The following is a 21,941-nucleotide window of genomic DNA, read 5'->3' on the forward strand; positions in this document are numbered from 1 at the left end:
TTTGTTCTTTAATATAATTTACTACATAAAATACTTGCTCTTGCTTAGGTTCAATATGGAAAAGATAGATGTGCTTGTGTAAAAAGTTAAGGTCATTAAAAAAGGACATTTTCTGTAGGAACCCCCATTTAAGTTCTCTAAGGCTAGAAATAAGACACTGTAGAATAGGTGGCTTTCATTCCTGCTTGGTTGAAGGAGGCAGGTGCTAATTATCAGACTGCATAGTGAGGATCTGAGGGAGAGATCAGGAAAATGGAAAGCAAAACTAATTTGATTTTTTGGATCAAACTGCAGCCTCTAAGGACAGAGAATATGTATATCTGTGTGTATGTTATTTTTTCTTATTAAAATTGAGAAAAAACTATGAAGTAATCACAATTTTCCTAAGATACACCTCTAGAATCATTAACTACTTCACAGAAAACTGATTAAGTACAAGTTTCATTGATTACATAATTTTAATTTTATGGATCTGCTTTTGCTCATTCTTTGATAATGAAATGAAGCAAACACTTTTTTATTGAAAATTGAATGTAATAGGATAAAATATCATAACTGAGAAACAAAACTAGTTGTTTTACGTGATGATAACGTTTTTATTAATTATACTAGCATCAGGAAAAACACATTTATATATATATATCTTTCAAACAAGCTATTTGCTAACATTGTAATAATGACAACCCAGGAGTTTTGTGAAAAATAAAAATGTGTAGACCCACCTACAGTCAGCTCTTTTAAAGTGGCAGTACAAGATAACAATGGAAGCATCTTATGCTTGAAAGACAGGACCTTCACTGCTTTCTTAAATGCATTCTGTTTACATGTATGCATCTCTAAGCAGATTTTTGCTTTTGTGAAAGATACAAGGAAAAAAATATGAGCAACAAATGTACTCATGTAAACAATATTTGTATTTATTTTACATGAAAGACAGAGTTCCACAGAGAGAGATAGCCAACCTAGAGCTTCCTCTGGATGTCTCATGAGGTGCAAGAGCCCTAGACTGTGGCCATCTTGCACTTCTCTTCCAGGCACATTAGCAGTGAGCTGACTCAGAAGTGCAGCACCCAGGATTCAAAACAATGTCCATATGAGATGCTGCACTGCAGGTGTCAGCTTTACCAGCTATGCCATAGCAGTTCTCCATTCCCTGCAATTAATTTTCTTAAGCAATTCCTTGTAAAGCTTATTATTACACTCTGACTTTGTTCTCACACTACAAATGTACAGTAGAGTAGTGGCAGAGGAACAGGTAGCCTTATAAAACTGAAATATTTTCTATTTGTTCATCTATTTTAAAAAAAAAGCTTTGTGGATAAGTCATTTAAACTTTTTCATTGGTGAGAAAAATAAATAGAAATAATTAAATTCTATTCATTAATATTTCCCTCTAATTTTCCCCTTTGAAAATAATACTTCTACTTTATTTCGACTTCTGTCCATATCTTGTTATTATAAAACCCAACTGAAGCCCTTATAAATATCACTAGAGATACATTCCATTTTATTTTTGGGAAAAGGCTCTTACTGCTCATATAACCTACTGAACAAGTCTACATTTAATCTATTTTAGATCTTTATACTACCACTGCAAGTTTTTATTGGTAACAGGCAGGATGTGAAACCTACAATAATTGCATCATTACATAAAGCCACACACCCACTGGGTAGCTAATATTTTTTAAAAGGCAGCCAAAAATAACCAATTTTAGAAATGAAAGTACCATGTTACTAAAAGTGTAAAATGATATAGCTACTACGGAAAATAATATGATTGCTCTGCAAAAAAGCAAACATCAACCTAACAAAAGATCCAGCAATTCTAATTCTGGACATATTCACAAAATAAATGGAAGCAGGAACTGTGCACATGTTCATGGCAGCATTATTTGTGATATTCAAAAGTAGAAGCAATCCCATGTTCACTGAAGGATAAAGAGATTAATTGAATATTATGTGAATGTAGAATGGAATACTGTATGGCCTTAAAAATGAAATAATTCTGGCACAAGTTAACATGTGGATGAGTCTGGAGAACAGTATGCCAAGTGAAGTTAACCAGTCACATAGGACAAACACTGCATGGCGTCATTTCTATGAGGTCACTGGAAGTCCGCAAATTGAAAGTATTTTAATAGGTACAGACTTTCAGTTATGTAAGTTAATCAGTAAAAAAATACATGTATGCATTTCAGGTTTAACAAACAAAGGTATTACATAAATTTTAGAAGGAATAGAAATATAAAATGCATTAAAGATCCAAGAAAGACATTAATCAACTAAATATCATTCCTTTTCCTGGAAATTGGGTATATCAACATGTTCTTGCCTGATTAACACAAATATCAATATCTTGTTCTCCAAATTTAACTTATTAATTGACTTAGATGCAAAACTGATCCAAGTAACATGAGCAAAATGAAAATCTGTGAACTTTATGCCATGTGAGTTTGTATGTGTCAGGGATGGGTATGAACAGGACCTTTCGATGTGTGGAATTCTTCCATCTGCACACAAGCACAGTTAATCAGAAAATGATCAAACGATCCCTTATACATTTGAGGTAGTAAACAAATCCAAATTTTGTTTCATGAGCTTAAAAATCTACCTATTCGACCCGGCGTGATAAACTAGTGGCTAAAGTCCTTGCCTTGCACATGTTAAGATCCCATATGGGTGCTGGTTCATGCTCAGGCTGCCTCACTTCCCATCCAGCTCCCTTCTTGTGGCCAGGGACAGCAGTTGAGGATGGCCTTGGAAACCTGTATCTGCTTGGTAGACCCAGAAAGAGGTTCCAGGTTCCTGGCTTCAGATTGACTCAGCTCCAGCCACTGCAACCACTGGGGGAATGGATCAGTGGATGAAAGATCTTTTCTCTCTCCTTCTCTCTGTTTTTCTGACATTCCATAAAAACAACTACATCTTTAATAAAACTCAATCTATCTATCTATCTATCTATCTATCTATCTATCTATCTATCTATCTATCTATCTACCTATATACCTATCTACCTATCTATCTAAGATAGGCAATGCAGTACAGAGTCCTTCCTTCCTCTGCTAGTTCATTCCTCAAATGGTCCAAACAACATTTGGGCTAGGACAGACTAAGGCCAACAACCTGGTACTCCAGCTGAGTTTCCCACATAGGTGACAAGAGTCTAAGCACTCAAGGTGTTATCTGTTGCCTCTCAGGATGCAACAGCAGAAAGTTGGATAGGAAGAAGAAAACCTAGCCTGGAACCAATATTCAGATATAGGATGCAAGTTTCCCAAATGTGGCAAGCTTAGCTCAATGTATATCTGTCCACAATAAAGTTGACTACAAAAGATTATCCTGAGTTTGTACCATGAATTAATTGGTATTAGTTTTCCATATATTGGTTCCTAACACAACATAATATTTCTAGGTAGTATAAATTAACAAAAGTAATAACATCAACATAGGTTCTGTTTAGGGCTTAGAAATGTGAATGTGCTGGACTTGCCTTAAACAATTCCTAGACAAAAATCTGAAGACAATTTACACAATTTAAATTACACTGTTCTTACAAAAGATTTGTTTTTTAAAAAACAATGGCTCTGTGATGTCTAAAGGTCATGCTGCTTCATGACAGCATCTTTTAAACATTCCAACTCAAAGAATGTCTGTCCATTTTTATCTAATCCCTCTAAACAAATACAGTTAGCAGATTGTGAATAAACAGGATATAAGTTAAAAAAGAGAGAGAAGTTAACCCATAAAGTTTCTCATTTTCATAGTTAGGAAAGACTTCCTAAAACAAAATATGAAGAATATGTAAAGATGTCTTAGTTTATTCCAACTTACATCAATCTCTTCTTCTTCACTTCCACATTATTTTTCACACCTTTATTAGCCCAGTTTTGCTTGTTTAAACAAATTTCACATCGTAGTGATTCATAAAGTTATAAATAAGCATAATTATGTGACTGTGTGAAAATAATTTAGTAAGATATATCGAAGGTTTAACTGAAAATCATTATATGTTATATTTATGGACATGTGTCTTTAATCCTCACATTCCATTCACAGCTCTATTCAATTAGAGTAGAACTGTATGCTGTGGTATTACTTATCTATGACAATACTTGCTATTTCAAGTGATTCCTAATCCGGCTAACTATCATAAGTTACCCTTCAATATCATCGTATTACCTCAGGGCAATCCAAAACTACAGTGTGACTTTAACATGAAAAGAAAATCATTTAAGAATATTCATACCTTTAAAATTCATCACCCCAACATGACAGTATATGAACATGAGGTTTTTTTTTTAGGTTTTGTGGAGATAATTTCATTTTGGTAAAGTCATGATGATGGAGTCCCCACGGTTGAAGTGTTGCCCTGATAAGAAGAGGAAAAGCAGCAAGAGTTCCTCACTCTGCACACATGGGAGCCAGCTAGGCGCTCTGTATGAAATGTGGAGAAGATTGCCTTCTATAAAGGGAGAAGGTTTACCCCAGCTGTGCTGGCACCTTGAGCACAGACTTCAGTGAGAAAGAAAATGCTAACATTTCACAATAAGTGATATTTTGTTATTTCATCTGAGATAGTCTAGCACCTTCCCCAAGCACTATGTGATCAGCAACATCCCCTTCCAAGTTCAAATGATCATAGACTATCACAAAAATTTTATCTGGCAGTAATAAGCAGCAGTTGACAGAAAACATATTGCTTAGTTCAATAATTTCCCAACTCTCTAATCAACTGCTTTTAAAGTCAATTAAATCATAGGAAACTACTAAAATAAAACTGGTGCTTGAAGAATGAAAAGATCAAAAGGATTTTATTCTCTTTAATTTAGAAAACTAGCATAAATAGAGGGAATTTTTATTCTATAAAATGCATTTGCTGAAACAGAACAAAAACTTCTCTTTGTCTCCATTCAAAAAATTCAAAGAAAGTAAATGTAGTGTATTTAATATTCAAGATCTAGTTTATATTTTCTTATAAAAGTAGTTGTTAAATAAAAATGAGGCCTAGAATATTTTTAAATGACTGTTGAATAAATTACTCCCTTTTTGCTAATGTTGAATGAAATGGGTATATATTAATTCATTAAACAATTAAACAGATACTTATTGATGACCCACGAGATGTTAAAGGCTTCTTATTATAGAAAGCCATACAAATGTTAAAATAATTTTGTTTTCATTATAAAAATTACATTAAACACTATCAAGCAAATAAGAATACCTTTAAAAACTACCCAATAATAATCAAAGATAACTTAATACTTAGCAGCACTTAAAGGTTAATGTTCTAATAAGGCAAAAATGATTAACCATAATCAGTAAACATGAACTTAACTTCGAATATCACTAAAAAAAGATAAAGATGATGCTTGGGAAGAATTGTGAATATTAAGAAGCTAAACCAGTACAACTATGGTTTCAAAACTTCTCACAAAATTATTATGTTGTTGTTAGTCCATTGTTTCTCTTTTCACATTTTTCTTCTAATTAATTTGCTCTGAAGATTTTTATGTTGTCTTATGTGTCAAGAAATGTGTGGAAATTGTGGAAAAGTACAAATCTTAACAACCACTGATTTCTAATAAGATGATTCTGTGTGAGGAATGGGGAGGGGTACATGCACAAACAGCATGTATAAAATACGTCATTATGGGAAAACAGAGGATAAATGCATCTAAATTAGTACAGTCTCATGAAAGAAGTGGCATCTGAGATGCATGTTCTAGAAAGTGTTCATTTCAGCATATAGGGACAGATTTAATCATTTTTTCAATAAACTAAAGCATATAAGCAAAGGTTTGATATGGGAATGTATCTTACTTGAAGATTTGCTAGATAGTTAATGGTGAGAGAGGTTTACAAAGTAGTAGATTTAAAATTTTAAGGGGCAGATTCTGTTACTTTGTGTTGTGAACATGATGGTAGGACAATTAGACAATGGGAATGTAAAGAGTAGCTACTAGAGATATGTGAAGCATTCTCTTGGAGAAGCAGAATGGATAGACAACAAAAATACTCATCACAGGGGCCAGTATTACTCTGACTGGCATAACTGCAACTGTCCCTGTAATCAAAGTATTTAGGAATCAGTGCCAGCTCTTCTGGTTAGGAATCAGAACAAGTGTAACTAGAGAGATTTATGAAGTGGATTAACTCATGTACTTTAGGACACTGGCTGCAAGAACTCCGATACTTCACTCAGCTACATTCAAAGAAACTCTCGCCAACATTGCCTCCTATTATTTTCTTTATGTTTCTTTTCACGTTTTAAATTTCTTTTTATTTTGCTTTATGTTTTCTTTTTACTTTGTTATTATATTTTGTTTTCTTTTCTTTCTGTTTCTGTTTTGGTTTTTTGTCCTCTTCCCTACTCCTGAAGATGGTCATTCCCCACTATAAGTTTCTATAGAATAGCATACATTTCCTAAACTTATGTTAATATAATCAAAGGATAATTGCCCTACATCAATTTTACTCTTTCTAGCATTTTACACGAACTCATTAAGTGATGATTTAATTAACTCTCAGCTGGAATTTTATTTCTCTCATTTCTGAATTCTTAGGAGTCTCACAATTATACATGAGGACTTACAAATGACACTAAATTAAACAATACTCTAAATTTCTAAAAAGTGGATGGGCAAAATACTCATGAGTTTTTTTTGCTTACAACTAAGTCATTTTTAAAAATAATATATTTTGCAACTGAATATTGATCAAGAATGTCAGTTTTTTATGTGGAGATCAAAGTCAAGAGGGTAGATTACAAATTTATTGCATTTTCTTCTAAATAAACAAAACACTTGTATGATTATGCACAATTTAGAAGCCCTTCTTTAAGTAGCTAATTAAGAACATTATTTTATGGAGGAAAATTCTAGCTCCAAGAAGGCACTAGTAATTTAAGTAAAGGCCATACTGTTGTAAAAATTTAATACCATAATCTCTCAATGAGTTTTTGTCATTGTGACTATCTTTTCTTTAGCTGTTATAATGTTTGGGAAACTTCACATTTAAAGAACATACTTCTCTGGTACTTGAGAAAAAGTCAATTGGTGGCAATAATATGAAAACCAACAGTAAGTATAAAGGCTAATTTCTGTCGAACAGAGTATAAGCTAACTATTCAAGAATGTTCAATGGGATGTTATGATATAGGCAGGACACATCAGCTCCCTCGTTTGTTTTCTGTCACTGTCTCTGAAATAGATCCAGAAGAGGCTCATTTCCCATGTTTTGGTTATCATTTGGTAGCTTTGTCTTAATTTTGATACTTACAAAGTGTGTCAATGATGCCTAAAAGGATCATTTTAAGAGTTAATAGGATAGATTACATTATGGAGCATGAAATAATATTACCTATGCCTACTATCACAACCATTATAAAGCCGCATATATCCAGAATCAAAGATAAAGTTAGGAAGGATTATTGCTATGAGAAGAGAAGAATTACACTGATACAGAAAAGATGACTACTCATCTCCACAAAATCCCCTGGCAGTCACGAAAGCACAGTGTCTCCTAGGGCTGTCACGGAGGATTCCACACTGGATCCCATTGCAGCCCTTTAGCACTTCATGCTCTTAATATTAAGCAAAAAGAATCAAAACAAAAACATGTAAGAAGAATATACTAAATCTTATCAGTTACCTTTGTGTGTCTTGGTGAATGTTCTTTTCCAATATTTTACTAACCTTTTCAGCTCTACCATGTATCATGAGAACAGCAATAAAATTTTGCCAACCAAAAAGAGCCAGAAAAAGAAAAGATAATGAGTTCCTTTGAAGCAAAGCTAATGGTTCTAGTTAGTCACCTAAAATACTGATTTGCAAATGCATCCCTTGCATAAAATCATCCAAAGAATTTAAAACAACTACACTTACACTCAGCATACTTCTACTACAATTTATCTATCCAATTGTGCAATATGCTCATTCTTTCAGGATCTTTCATGATATCTGTGATTCAATCTAAAAGTCTAAAAATGAATTCTCATTTCTTCATATTTTTAAATCATTTAAAATTACCTAAAACACTGGTTATGTCAGATAGATTTAACAATTGACTGGTTATGTCAAATAGATTTAACAATGGACATGCTATGGGAGACAGCTGGTTGGTACTTTGCGATCCATAAAATATGAATCCATGGACAATGACTTTTTTACATGAATGCAAATTTTCTCTTATGTAGTAGAATGTAATAGTCTTGTGCAAATATCTATTTTATATCAGATTTATGTGCATGCATACTTGCATTCATTTTTAAATTTTTCATCATATGTTTATATAGGCATAAGGATTTTCCATTCCATCCCCCTGCCAATGTTATTTTCCATACCATTATAATGGTATAGTCCTACACCGACAGTCTCAAGTCCATTATTCTGTTATTTAAGTGTCTCATGACATTATAGTTACAGACAATGATAGAGTCCACCTTAAGGAATAAATATTTTTATTTATTTTATTTTTATAAGAAAGATAGGTATAAAGAGAGAGGGAGATATAGAGAAGTAGATCTTGCATTCTCTGGTTCACTCTCCAAGTGGCCACAACAGCCAGGACTAGGCTGATCTGAAACTAGGAGCCAGGAGCTTTTTCCAGGTATCCCACATGAGAGATGGCTCTGGGCCATCCTCTCAGGGAGGGAGCATTTTGGAATGTGGAGCACCAACTCAAAAACCGTTGCCTTAATGGGATCCCAACACATGCAAGGCCAGGATTTAACCCCTGAGCCATTGCTGCAGAATCTAAACTATATTTTAAATGAACATTGTATTGGGGCCAACTCCATGGCTCAACAGGTAAGCCTCCATCTTCAAGTGCAGGCACACCTGGTTCGATACATGTCTGATCCACTGGTTATAGCTTGGGAAAGCAGCAGAGTATGGGCCAAGCCCAAGGGAATCTGTAATCAAGTGGGAAATCCAAAAGAGGCTCATGGCCCTTGGTTTTTCATTGCCTCATCTTTGTCCACTGCAGTGGGGAGTGAACCAGACATTTGGTCACTTGAGGAGAGAACCAGCAGAAAGAAGATCTTTCCCTTTCTGTGTCTCTTTCTTTCTATAAATCTTTCCTTGAAAAGAATAAATAAATCTTTTTCTAAAAGTATATATTATGCATAATACGGTATGTGTAAATAAGCATACACATCAAAAATACAATTAGATGAAAAAAATTTTTAAATAGCTTACTTCAATCACTCAAATACATTTTGGTATTTTCAATTTTTTTATGATATTTGTAGAACTGAAAGAAAAGCGGTGGTCAAATCACATTACTCTCAAAAGCAAGCATAAAATCATGTAATACTCTGACAAAGCCTCAATGTTAGATATCCTAATTCTCCTTCTGAACACTGTTAGCAACACACTACGCAGGTGTATAGATCCAGGAAAAATGCCAATGTTTTTAGAGTCATTAAATAATTCCCATTATCACAAAGATAACTCCAACTTTGAATATGATATTAGGTTTTATCTCACTACAGAAAAGAAATAAACCTTTCATGGATAGAGATGTAACTCATTAAGGCCCAGTGATGTACACATAACAAGATAATTCCCTAACAGACTGTTAGAGAAAGATCTAAAAGTGAAATATGTTCTCTCAGCAAAATCACTTTGTTAAAATCAGAAATATGAGTGGACACTTGGATGAACACAGTTTACTGAGTTATCCTAAGACATATGAAGTATAATATTTTCTGTTAGAAAAACACAGAATAAGATAATAATGTAATTAAAATACCTATAGCTTTTATACCCAACTACAGAAAATTAAAATATCACCAATTTTATTATACTAAGTGACCAACATGAAACCTGTAAGTCCAAAGCAGGTTTTTTTTTCTGTAAAACAAAGTATGGATCACGTATCAAACACTACAAATGACCCAGTTGTCAGGCGGAAACCTTTGTCTTTTCTAAATACATCTAAATTCCTCTGGAACTCAACAGTTGTCTTTTTATCAGCAATTGCAACTCCTTCTTTCTCTGTACATCTAGAAGTTACCTGGCACTATGTCCACATAACTGAACGCTACTATCTCAAGCATTCTTTCTGCTTAACGATGCTTATTTAACCAGAATATAGTCAATGAGATGAAAGAAGATATCACATGTACAACTACTGCTTCTGAATAAGATACCAGGAGAACCCTTGCCTCTTCCTTGCTCCCTGCTAGTAGAAACACAGTTATAGAATACCGCAGATCAAAGAGATCAAAGATTAAAATCAGGTACCAAAGATAATTCCTACAGTTCTTATCACTATATGAGAGAGCTAAATACATTTACTGTTTCAAACTCTACTTTTTGTGAAAGTAGTAAAGTCTATATCCTGAAGAAAACAAAATTGTTAGTGCACAATTTATTCTTCCAGATGCAGAAAAAATAAATGATTTATAAAATAAGTAATGAGTGAAGTCTAATTATATTACAGAAGAAAGGTTAATGAGCAAAAGCTTGCAAGGATGTAAGGCTACCCACAGAACACATGGCAATAGAAAGGTCATAAATTCCCAAATCAATAATCAAGACTGTCAAACATATCTTCTAGAGGAGGAGATACTGGTTTTATATACAACAAATCTTTGACAACAAAAATTTTCTATATAGTTTATTAAAAATTTTGAAATAGAATTATATTCCTCATTTTACTACACCAAACATCAAACAATCCATTTTTTCAGCTAAGTGGACTCCTCCCTCTTGGGTTACAACCCCCATGGAAGGGCACGGAAACTAGGACAGGGGCTGGGGTAGCTAGACAGAGAGACACTCAACAACATCCGTGAGGGCTGGATAGTTGAGCTGCTTAATGGAACTAGGCTTTAACACCCATTGACATGTATGAGAGCAGAACGGGATGTGAGACAGACCAGATTAGTCTGCTACACATACTGGCAAACCAGGGCAGGGGGTAGACCTGGTGGGGGTTATTGTGGGTTGCTCCAACTAGGCTGCAGCTCACACTGGTTTATGCGAGGGCTGAGTGTGTGCTGGGCAGAACCAGGCTGGACTGTAACACTCATTGGTTCCAGTGAAAGATAGGGCTGGAAGCAGAGCCAGCCCAGCAATTGCAACCACCAACTCATCTGGGCGATGGACTGTGCCAGGCCCTGTACTTGCTAACGCATACAAGAACCTGGTCTGGGAACACCTCAGACAAAGTTTCTTTGGGGATCCTCCGAGCAGAACTGCTGGACTCAGAACCCTAACCATAAAGAGACAGAGGACAGAACAAGTCAATCAACCACCTTAGCTATTTGTTGGCAGTGAAAAACTGGGCAAATGGAGACTCTATGATGGACTATATCAATCAGTGAATTCTTCGGCGAACTCATCGTGCTTGGAGTGGCGAGACTGACAGTGGTTTAGAACTGTTGAACTATCAAAATCATTTGAGCAGGACCCTCAGAGCATGCCCCACATCTGGGACCTGGGGTGGGTGGGAGACTGGGTGGCCTTCTCTCTTAAAATCCCCCTTTACCTCGGATATCTGAAGGAAACAATATGGAACTAATAGTCTTACCCATTTTCCTGTAGCCCCTGAATCTTTTTACCCTAATTAACTATGTAAAGAATGTCAAAAATATAATAAAAAATGAAAAAAAAAGAAAGAAAATGCACAGCAGGGAGGTTGCCAAAATAGCTGAACAGGAAAAGATACACTAATTGTGACTGGAGTTAACTAGGAAAGAAAAGCAGATGAGATCCATTCTCAAGGGGGAACTGCAGAGAAGTTTGCATTGAGAATCCTGCAGAAATTGCAGAGACACCATAGAAAAGTGTGTGCAGTGTAATCAAGCAACAGCAAGCAGAGATACCACACTGGGACCAGAAAAGCATCAGATCCGAGGACAAAGGTGGAAATAGACCATCACAACCAGAGGCAATGGCAACATCGACTGGCATGGGATCTGGTGGACCACAGGGACTCCAGGTTTATACCAGACACAGAGCATATCACTGGAGGGGAGGAGCACATGTCTTCCCTGAGTATCCCAAAAAAGAGCCGGGGATACTGGGGAGAAAATGTCATTCTGAAAGGGATGTGGACCAAATGGAAAGATCATCATATTAACATCAGAAAGGTGACACAAACTACAGTGAATGTAATGCAAAACTGACTGGCATGGATGTATGAGATTGGGTGATGCTACCTAAAGGATAAATCTCAATTCCCCACTGACTTGACTGAGATAAAACTAGTGGCCTGGCAGAGTGTTGCACACATACCTCCAACTATGAGGTGCACACATATTTCTACCCTCCAACAGGCTCTGAGGCACAACAAAGAAAATTCAAAACAAACAATGGGAATAGTTAAGTAAAAATAGTATGATCAGTTGTTGCTTTTCAAGAATCATGAATGCAAATGGCCTAAATTCTCCAATAAAGAGAATGAGACTAGCAAAGTGAATTTTTAAAAATCTATTTGCTGCCTACAAGATGTACACAGACTAAAAGTGAAAGGATATAAAAGATACTCTACCAAAATGGAAAGGGAAAATGAGCAGGTTTAGCCATGATAATATCAGATAAAATATACTTTAACACAAAAACTGTTAAAAGAGAAAAAGAATGGCATTACATAATGATTAAGGAAACAATTCAACAGAAAATGTGACCATAGTAAATGTTTATAACCCAACGTCAGGACATGTGGCTACTTAAAATAATTGTCAATGGATTAAATGGAGACACAGACTGCAATACACTAAGGGGGAACTTCAACATCTCACTTCCACTAGCATGATGACCAACTTGACAGAAAATCAAGAAAGGAACAACAGAGCTAATCTATAGTATGGATCAAATGGGCCTAATTGATTTCTACATAGCAGTCCATCCCACATTTGCAGAACATACTTTCTTTCATCAGAGCATGGCTATAAAACTCTAAAAAATTTTGAAGTCATAACATACATTTCTCTGACCACCATGGCAGGAAGCTAGAAATGAATGACTTAAAACACTTAGGAAATATACAAACAAATGTATTTCAATGCATTTGAAAGATCTAGGAGAAAACCTCTAAGTTAACAGAAAGAGAGAATTAACATTTCATGAGAAATAAATAAAATTAAAACAAATTATACATAAATCAGCCAACTGAAGAGCTGGTATTTCTAAAGACAAACAAAAAAATTGACACACCGTTGGCTCAACTAAGAACAACAAAAGCAAAAAACAGAGGAAGAAGACTCTAACAAATAAAATCAGAGATGAAAAAAGAAACATAAAAAGGTACACCACAAATATTCAAGTTATACAGGAATCATTAAAGGCACATGCCAACAAACTAGAATAAATTCAATCAAAATGTGAGGGATGCCTACAATGCAAATTACAAAATATTAAGAAAATAAAAAAGAAAGAAATGCCTTGGAAAAATTAATATCAACAAATATACATGCTATTATATGCAATTTACATATAATGCAATCCAAATCAAAATACCTATTACATTCCCCTAGAGATGCTAAAGTTTATTTGGAAATACAAGAGATCCAGAATAGCTAAAGAAATGTAAACAACAAAACAATCCCAGAGACATCGCAACACCAGATATACTACAGGGCAGTTGTGAAGAAAATGCATGCAAACTGGCACAACAAAAGACATGAAGATCATGTCATGGAATGGAATAAAAATCCCATAAGTTAATACACATATCCAGTCAATGAATTTTTGAAAAGTGAAAAGAAATTAATCAAGAAAGAAAGAGTAGAGTCTTCAACAAATAGTGCTGGGTAAATTTAATCTATGTATGCAGAGGTATGAAACAAGACAATCGCCTTAAAACTTATGCAATAATTAACTCTAAATGGTCAGGGATCTAAATCTGTGGCTTGATACCTTCAGACTACTAGGTGATAACATCAGGGATCCTCTGCAAGATTCATAGGCAAGAACTAACGGAAAAAGAACCCCAAAGCACACAGAATTAAAGCAACTCTTTAAAATGGGCTTACATGAAGTCAAGAAACTTCTACACAAAAAAGGAAACCATCAACAAAGTGAAAAAGCAGCCAGCAGAATGGAGGAAATATCTGCAGACTATGCAACAGATAGAGGATTAACATTGAGGATGTCTAAAGAACTAAGGAGTATCACCACCATCAATAGCCAAAAATCCAATTAACAAATGGGCGAAAGACATGAACTTGCAATTTTCAAAGAATGATAACACAAATGGCCAAAAGACACATGAAGAAATGCTCAGATTCACTAGCCATCAGGGAAAAGCAAGCAAAAACCACAAAGTTTCATATCACCCAGTTTGAACGGCTATCATCTGTACTTAAAAAATAATAAGTTCCATGGGCGGAGGGGTATGGGGAGGGGTGGGGGGAATCCCCAGCGCCTATAAAACTGTACTACATAATACAGTGTAAGCAACAATAAAAAAAAAAAAAAAAAAAAAAAAAAAAAAAGTTCTGGTGAGAATGTGGGGAAAAAGATCCCCTATCCACTGTTGGTGGGAATGTAAACTGGCAGAACGTAAACTGGTAGAAGTGAAAATTGATTTAATATATGATCTCACCATCTTTCCTCAGGGAATTTACCAAAATGAAAGAAAATGAGCAGATGAGAAGGTTGTTTGCATACTCATACTCATACTGTAGCTCAAGTCACAACAGCTAAGATATGGGATCAACCCAGACGTCAATGAATGATGACTGGAAAAAAATACATATATTATGATATATAATTTCATTTTATATAAATGCATAACACAAAACATTGTATGTTAATAATATATAAGCACACATATATAAATACATTATATACTATATATACACATAATATATAAATACATGCATACAGATACTTATGAAAAACTACTAAGGCACAAGAAAAAAACGAAATCCTGTGTTTTGCAATCAAATCTTATTATACTTAGTGAAATACACCATGCCAAAAAAGAGGAAGCATCATATGATTTCTCTGATCAGTGATAACTAATATCCAGAGTAGAAAAATGTAATGGATATAAATGAGAATAACATTTTGAGACTGATTATTCTAACAGCCTTTCTCTAAACACTTGAGGAATGGGAGGGTTCTTTTTTGTTTGCTTTTTGTTTTTTTTCTACTCACTTTTTGTTTGGTTCTTTACCTAATGCAGTGTTAATCCTGTCATTGTAAAATGAACTGAGATTATACCATTGAAAAAAATAATAAGAACGAAGGAAGAAGGACCAGCGGAGAACTCAGTTAGGAGGGAGTGTAGGTTGGGAGTAATTAATATGCTCCTAAATCACTACTGTGAAATATGTGTATGATTTACACAATATAAAATTTAGATCTAAAAAGAAAATGCACACCAACATAAGTATGACAGAGATTGGCATTTTGAATGTTAGATTTACATCTCACTGCAGAGTCAAATGGAGATTAATGTATTGTGAATTGATGTAGCATTTTCCAGTAACTTTAGAGGATTGCTGTTATTTTTTTTTTTTTTGATGTTGTTCATATAGCTAATCAGGGTCCAGGGTTAGAGAAAGGGAGTATGATGATCACTGTTTACAAATTTTCGTTTTTCTTCTTCCTGTTTCTGAGGGAATGGATGAAATAAGAGGAGCCATACCCAGGCTCCCAAATTCCTGAGTACCAGGGATGGGGAACAGCCATCTGATACCCACCCAGGGTACCTATGTGGCATACATCTTGAGGGTTCTGCATAGTTGGTTTCATTAGTTCTAAAATGCTCTCAATCTCACCAATGATGAGGAAATCTTTCCAATGTCCATTCGTTCACACAGTCTACTTTACAGTCCATATTTCCGCTGTCATCATTTGGCTGGGGTAGTGATACACTTTGTTTTGCTTTCCTTCCTCTGCTATGGTATGAGATGTCCTCTGAAGGCCCCATTAGGCTGCCATATCTTCCAAGTGCATCAGGACCTGCCATCTACTGCTCCGACTTTTCCACTGAGGAAAACCAGTTCTTGTAGGTGGATCCTAGGGCCTGGATCAGGTGACCTGGTCCCGTCAGACCGCCCAATCACCAGAGCTCATGGACCTGGCACCAATTGCGCATGTGAGCCCAAGGACTCAAACCAGGAGAACAGGGCCCTGCTGGAAACCCCTACACCTGGGGCTCACGAACCCAGCATTCACCATGTATACAGAGCCAAGGACCCAGTCCCCACTAGACACCCCTGGACCTGAGTCCATAAAGGATTTTAATGGGTCAAAATAACAGAAAAGAGTTACATTAATTTTTTCAGATGCAAAAGTGTCTCATGGCTGGAATCACAGAGAGGTGTAAATAATTTAAGTGCTCTAATAATTTCTTATAGAGTTAATTTGCGGATACTTAAATGTACAGCTTACCTGTCACCTAAAATTTAGCAACATAGGGTTTATATATAAATTAAGTATGTAAGAATATACTATTCCAATTAAAGAAAGCATTTCTTTTAGGTACTGTTTGCCACAGAAAAACAAAACATTGAATAACAAATTTTAGTTATTTGATAGCGTTACCATTATTTTAACCTGAATGTTTGACAATTTTTTTTAATTTATTTAATTTTACTGGAAAGGCAGATTCACAGAGAGGAGATACAGAGAAAAGATCTTCCATCAATTGGTTCACTCACCAAGTGGCAGCAACAGCTGGAGCTAATCCGATAAATACTTAAATTATAATTGACCATGTTATTTATTCATATGTATTTGAGTGCAACAAAAATTTATTGATCTAACACTAGAGATATTAATAGAAATAGTTGTCCTATTTCATTGCACTGATTCCAACACTGACAAAAGCCATATATAGTACCTTTACACATGAAAACTAGGGAAAATATCACACATTTCTCCCTCCTCATCTTGATGTAATTTAAAATAGAAACTCTAATGACAATGGTATTCTCGGTTTCGAAGAAGCTCACTTAATATACTTAGAAGCTGCAAGAACATTCAAATGTATTTCATTTTCATCTAAATACAGGGATTAGAAGAGATATACTAGGCATCAATATCTAATAAGACAATGCATGACATTATGAAAAGAAAAATTTAGTCAACAAAATAAGAAAAACTCTTAAAAATTTTGAAACATGAATTGCAAGGAGAAAGAGCCAGGTCTGTCCCTTATTACCATTCACAGTCTGAATTTCCACAGTATGACTTAAAAACTTCTTGATTCTAAGAGAAGTTCACAATGATAGTGATGTGGAGGGAATGAAGAGAAAAACAATTATTTTACCAAAATGAACCACAGTGAAGGTGAAGCAAAACAACTTATTACAAAGTCAAAAAGCATTTACTTGGTTAACTATTTTTGTCTGTTATTCCTGGTTATCAACAGCTTACACCTTGAAATATCTGAAGAAAGTAATTCTTACAAAACTGTCTAGGATTTTGTAAGCATCAAAAAAAAATGTTAAACGTCAGTTACTTACCTATTCCAATGAAAGCAGCTTTGTAACCAGCTTCCTTCAGAGTGCAAAGAGTCATTTCATTCACACAAAGGCTTTTGCCACAAACTATCTGCAAAAAACAGCATTATGAATAATAATTATTTTGGTATCTGGTTAACTGAAATCTTAATATTTAGCATTAAAAAGAATAAAGCACAAGTCCTAAACTCCATGTAAGATCTCTTTGATTCCATAGGTAATATACAGAATTATTTTCATTTCTAGAATAGATTGCATGTATGAATGTATACATAAATACCCGCACACTACAATGTAGCATTTAAAGTCTAATGCAGAAGAAAAGCTAATTATTTTAGGTTAGTAAAATTTATAGCCATGTGGTACACTTTACATAATAAAACAGGTAAAGAACGATTCCTGCTTTGCAGAATCTACTTTAATAAACTTAAGCTGGTCTAAAAAACTGTGTATGTATATGGAAATTCAGAACATGGAGAAATTGATGTCAACAAGGAGCATACGGATGAGAACACAGGAGGAAGTGGGATTTCAATGGGGCTTTTGCCAAGAACAGATAGGATTTTGATAGGGGGCACTGTCCTGAGAACATGAACAAGTCAGGGGACAGAGAAGAGTCACCTCTATTAAAAGTCACAATACTTTACACAGCTTCCAGACAAGAGCAGATTTTCAGAACCAGCCTCTGCAGAGTGAGTAAGGGACCAAGTGCCTAAGAGAAGTGACCCTGCATCACCTCAGCATGTGAATACTGTGAGGATTGCCCTGATCCCCAAAGGGGACTGGAGTGAAATACACAGGCAACTTAGTCTTGGGCAAAGAGAAATAATCAGACATTTCAAATACTGTTACAATATGTCCTCCATCTACACTGATACGCAAAGACACAAGATTGGGAACTACACAAATGTGCAAAGAAAAAAAATCAGGCCCAACTGAAGTCTGATTCATAACTGACACACTGAAGCTAATGAATCAGTCAGATTCATATATCAGATAATCATATATCAGATAATCACTATTACAATTCACAGACAAATTATATTTAGTTTCAGTTAAGGTAATCCCAACATTGAAATCCTGGTCTGTGAAACAAAAAGGTTAATAGGTAAAACAATTAGGAAGGACACCTGAAAACCTGGCCAAGAGGATAAATAAAACACCATGCAATATTGTAGATTTATGTGGGATGGGGAGATGTAGGAGTGGTCTTTGTCTTTTATCTTTCAATTCATCAAGGTGATCTCGGATGAGACTAGATGATTCCTTGATGATGAACGATAAACTCAACAATATCTGATTTCATATGACAGATGTGGCATAACTGCTGCAGCAGAATTAAAATGCCATGGGGTTCACTGCATGACAGCACTGCTTCAGATAAAGTATGCTCTTTCAATTTCAATTAACACAAATTATCAACATCAGTTCCCTGTCACCGAATACCAATAACAACATTCATATACAATTCTACCTCAGGGAGAGGTCAAAGTTAGAAACTCTGTCTGATGTGGCCCAGAGTTCCCACAGCATGTCACAATGAATTGCTCCATTGATGCTTACGCAAATCCACCTGCACAGCAAAGGGCTAAGTGGAAAGTCTGCTAAGACATATGCATTCAGAGGGTGGAAGATGAACCTATGATCGGGGAAGAGTCATTTGCATGAAGTTGAGAAATCAATCATTAGGCATGGGTCAGTATATCCCTTGTAATGTAAAATAAATAAATAAACAAATAAATAAATGCATCTTGCATTTCTGTCTGGAAATTTTTTGGATTCTAAAGGCACAATCCTTAAGCTAAATCAGAGAGTAGGAACAGCATAACCCAGAAGCAGTAATAACTGCAGCTTACCTACCCAGAATACTTAATCCCATGCAAAAACACTCAGCACAGACTGACCCACTCAATCATCACAACAGCGCTTTGGAGTGCTAGCAGTGCCCTCACTTTACAGCTGAAGATACTAAAAATGAGCCAGATAATCAGTCTCATTTCAGAATGCGCCTAACAACTGTGCTCTTACTGAGGTTAAAGGGTAACTCAAGGGCCAAATGACCTCACTCTCGAGGGCAAGAACAGATATTCTAAATAGACTTTTAGTGAAAAAAGACTTACTAATGGATACCTACTAGTGTTGTTACAAGTACTGGGAAATAAAATTATCTAATAGGCTTTCACGTTTTCATTAACTGAGACAGGATGAATTATTTGTTAGAAAGGTGGCTAATTTTGTGCTTATTTTATGATGTAGTGTCACTTTAGTACCGATCTATAATAAAAGTTACATATGAAAGACAACATAAGGTACAAAGCGTACTGTAAGCTAACGCATCTGACATCACAGAAAAAAGCAAATCCTGAATTTCTATCATACAGTAGGGTGACTAAGGTACCAATACTAGGTTATACATTTCAAAATAGTCCCAAGAGGATAATTTCGTGATCACAAGTACATAATGTCTACACGTATCAAGAAACCACTTTGTATCACACATTTGCATATAACTATAACATGTCAATTTAAAAACTAAAAAGAAATACAAATAAATTGCATAACAGCAAAATACAAGAACTAGAATGCCCAACAATAGTTAGGCATATTTAGGCAACAATCGGTAAGTTATTTATTGCTTCAGCAGTGATCCAAGAAGGATCTCTCATCTCGCTTGAGATGGTGTGTGTATGTGCTTATGTTTCTGTGTGTTTAGTTTAATTTGGAAATTTTTATCATTTACCAAAAGTGACTGACAATGTCTCAATTCTTCCACCCTCTAAATTGAACAGCATGTTATGAGTTACTAAATACAGGAAATATCCATAAACATTTTATTTCTACAGTCTTTTCACAATAGCAAGAAATGATATGCAAGTAGAGGACAGGAGCATGCGACTTTTCCTTGTCTACACAGCATTCTTAGAAACATACTGAACCTTAGTGTGAGCTAACCAAGAGCGGCATGCTTTTGACTTTACTGGGGACTGACACTGTGGAAAGACAGAGGCTAAAACGAGAACCAGAACAGCATTCAAGGAGTAATGAACACCATGTCACTTTCCTCTCTAATGGCTCAGCCCCCAAGCAATTGGCATGAAATAAAGAAAGAAGAGCACTAGGAGCAAGAGTTTTGACAGAGTATTTCGAAACAATAAGATGCCTTGGAAAACTGTACTGAGATTTGTTACATATATAAAAAAAAACTACAGTAAGCTTCACAATATACCAGTAACCAACATAAAATGTGTACGAATCTGTGAAATGCTAACATTATTCCCTAAATACATGATATTAGATGTCCAGAGATTACAATGAACATACTCTTTACATTTTTACAAGAATTTGGTTAGATAAACATAAATAACTTTATATTTGTCCAATATTTTCCATGATAATGGGAATTCTTGCTTCAAATTAGCACTGTTTAAAACAAAACTATAGGGGCCTGGCGGCGTGGCCTAGCAGCTAAAGTCCTCGCCTTGAACGTGCCAGGATCCCATATGAGCGCCGGTTCTAATCCCAGCAGCTCCACTTCCCATCCAGCTTGTGGCCTGGGAAAGCAGTCGAGGACAGCCCAAAGCTTTGGGACCCTGCACCCATGTGGGATACCCAGAAGAAGTTCCTGGCTCCTGGCTTCAGATCGGAACAGCAACGGCCATTGCGGCTCACTTAGGGAGTGAATCATTGGATGGAAGATCTTCCTCTCTGTCTCTCCTCCTCTCTGTATATCTGACTTTGTAATAAAAAATAAATAAATGTTTAAAACAAAACTATATAGAGATATTACTCTATTATGTAGAGTATAATAGAGTATAATATATATCTCTATTATATAGAGATATTACTCTATATAGAAAGCATTCTAAAATATTTTGTTTTAAGTCATGCAGCAACACAAATGCATCACTATCAAATTACTCTCATTCAAAGAAGAATTTTATTAAAATGTTTTGGGAAAAGGCAAATATTTTTAGAATGTAATGAAAGAAATTAGATAACCTGTTGCAGACTCCAGCACTTCAACGTTGAAAATTTGAAAATATCATAAAACTGATTAAAGAAAAATATTCAAGTTGCAAATTTATAATATTCAACTAAATTTTGAATTGCAAAACAGGAGAGAAGCATTTAATAGAATTGATTGCTATACGCTCTGACACAAATACAATGAGAGATTCTATTAAAGTCCACACTGGATAGCAAATACTTGCCAGGAGCTATATTAGAATTTTACCACAACATTAAGGCTTTTATAAAAATACAACTAAGTCAATTTAAACTAAAGAACAATTTTATTGCACTATCAAAGATTATTTCAATTAAAACATATTATGAGAATATATTTAGTTAACTTCAAATTGTATATCTTATCTAAACATGCAAAAGGAATATTTGGTGTCCAGCATCATGGTAGTTAAACCACCACCTGCCAAGCCAGCATACTGTATTAATACAGAGTCTAGGCCCGGATGCTTCATTTCCAATCTAGCACCTGGCTAATGTGCTTGGGAAA

General features: G+C 35.2%; 1 protein-coding gene across 1 annotated transcript in view; it reads right to left on the bottom strand.

The window, feature by feature from the left end:
* The window catches only part of DPYD (dihydropyrimidine dehydrogenase), an 808,753-nt gene that overhangs the window by 531,505 nt on the left and 255,307 nt on the right, over nucleotides 1-21,941 (bottom strand). The window contains exon 8 of the mRNA XM_040999080.1: nucleotides 17,432-17,519. Coding sequence (XP_040855014.1) covers nucleotides 17,432-17,519 — 88 coding nt within the window. The remainder of the gene's footprint in view (nucleotides 1-17,431; nucleotides 17,520-21,941) is intronic.

Source organism: Ochotona curzoniae, unplaced genomic scaffold (assembly GCF_017591425.1).
Source record: "Ochotona curzoniae isolate NIBS_2020 unplaced genomic scaffold, NIBS_Ocur_1.0 scaffold_1037, whole genome shotgun sequence".
Classification (NCBI taxonomy): Eukaryota; Metazoa; Chordata; class Mammalia; order Lagomorpha; family Ochotonidae; genus Ochotona; species Ochotona curzoniae.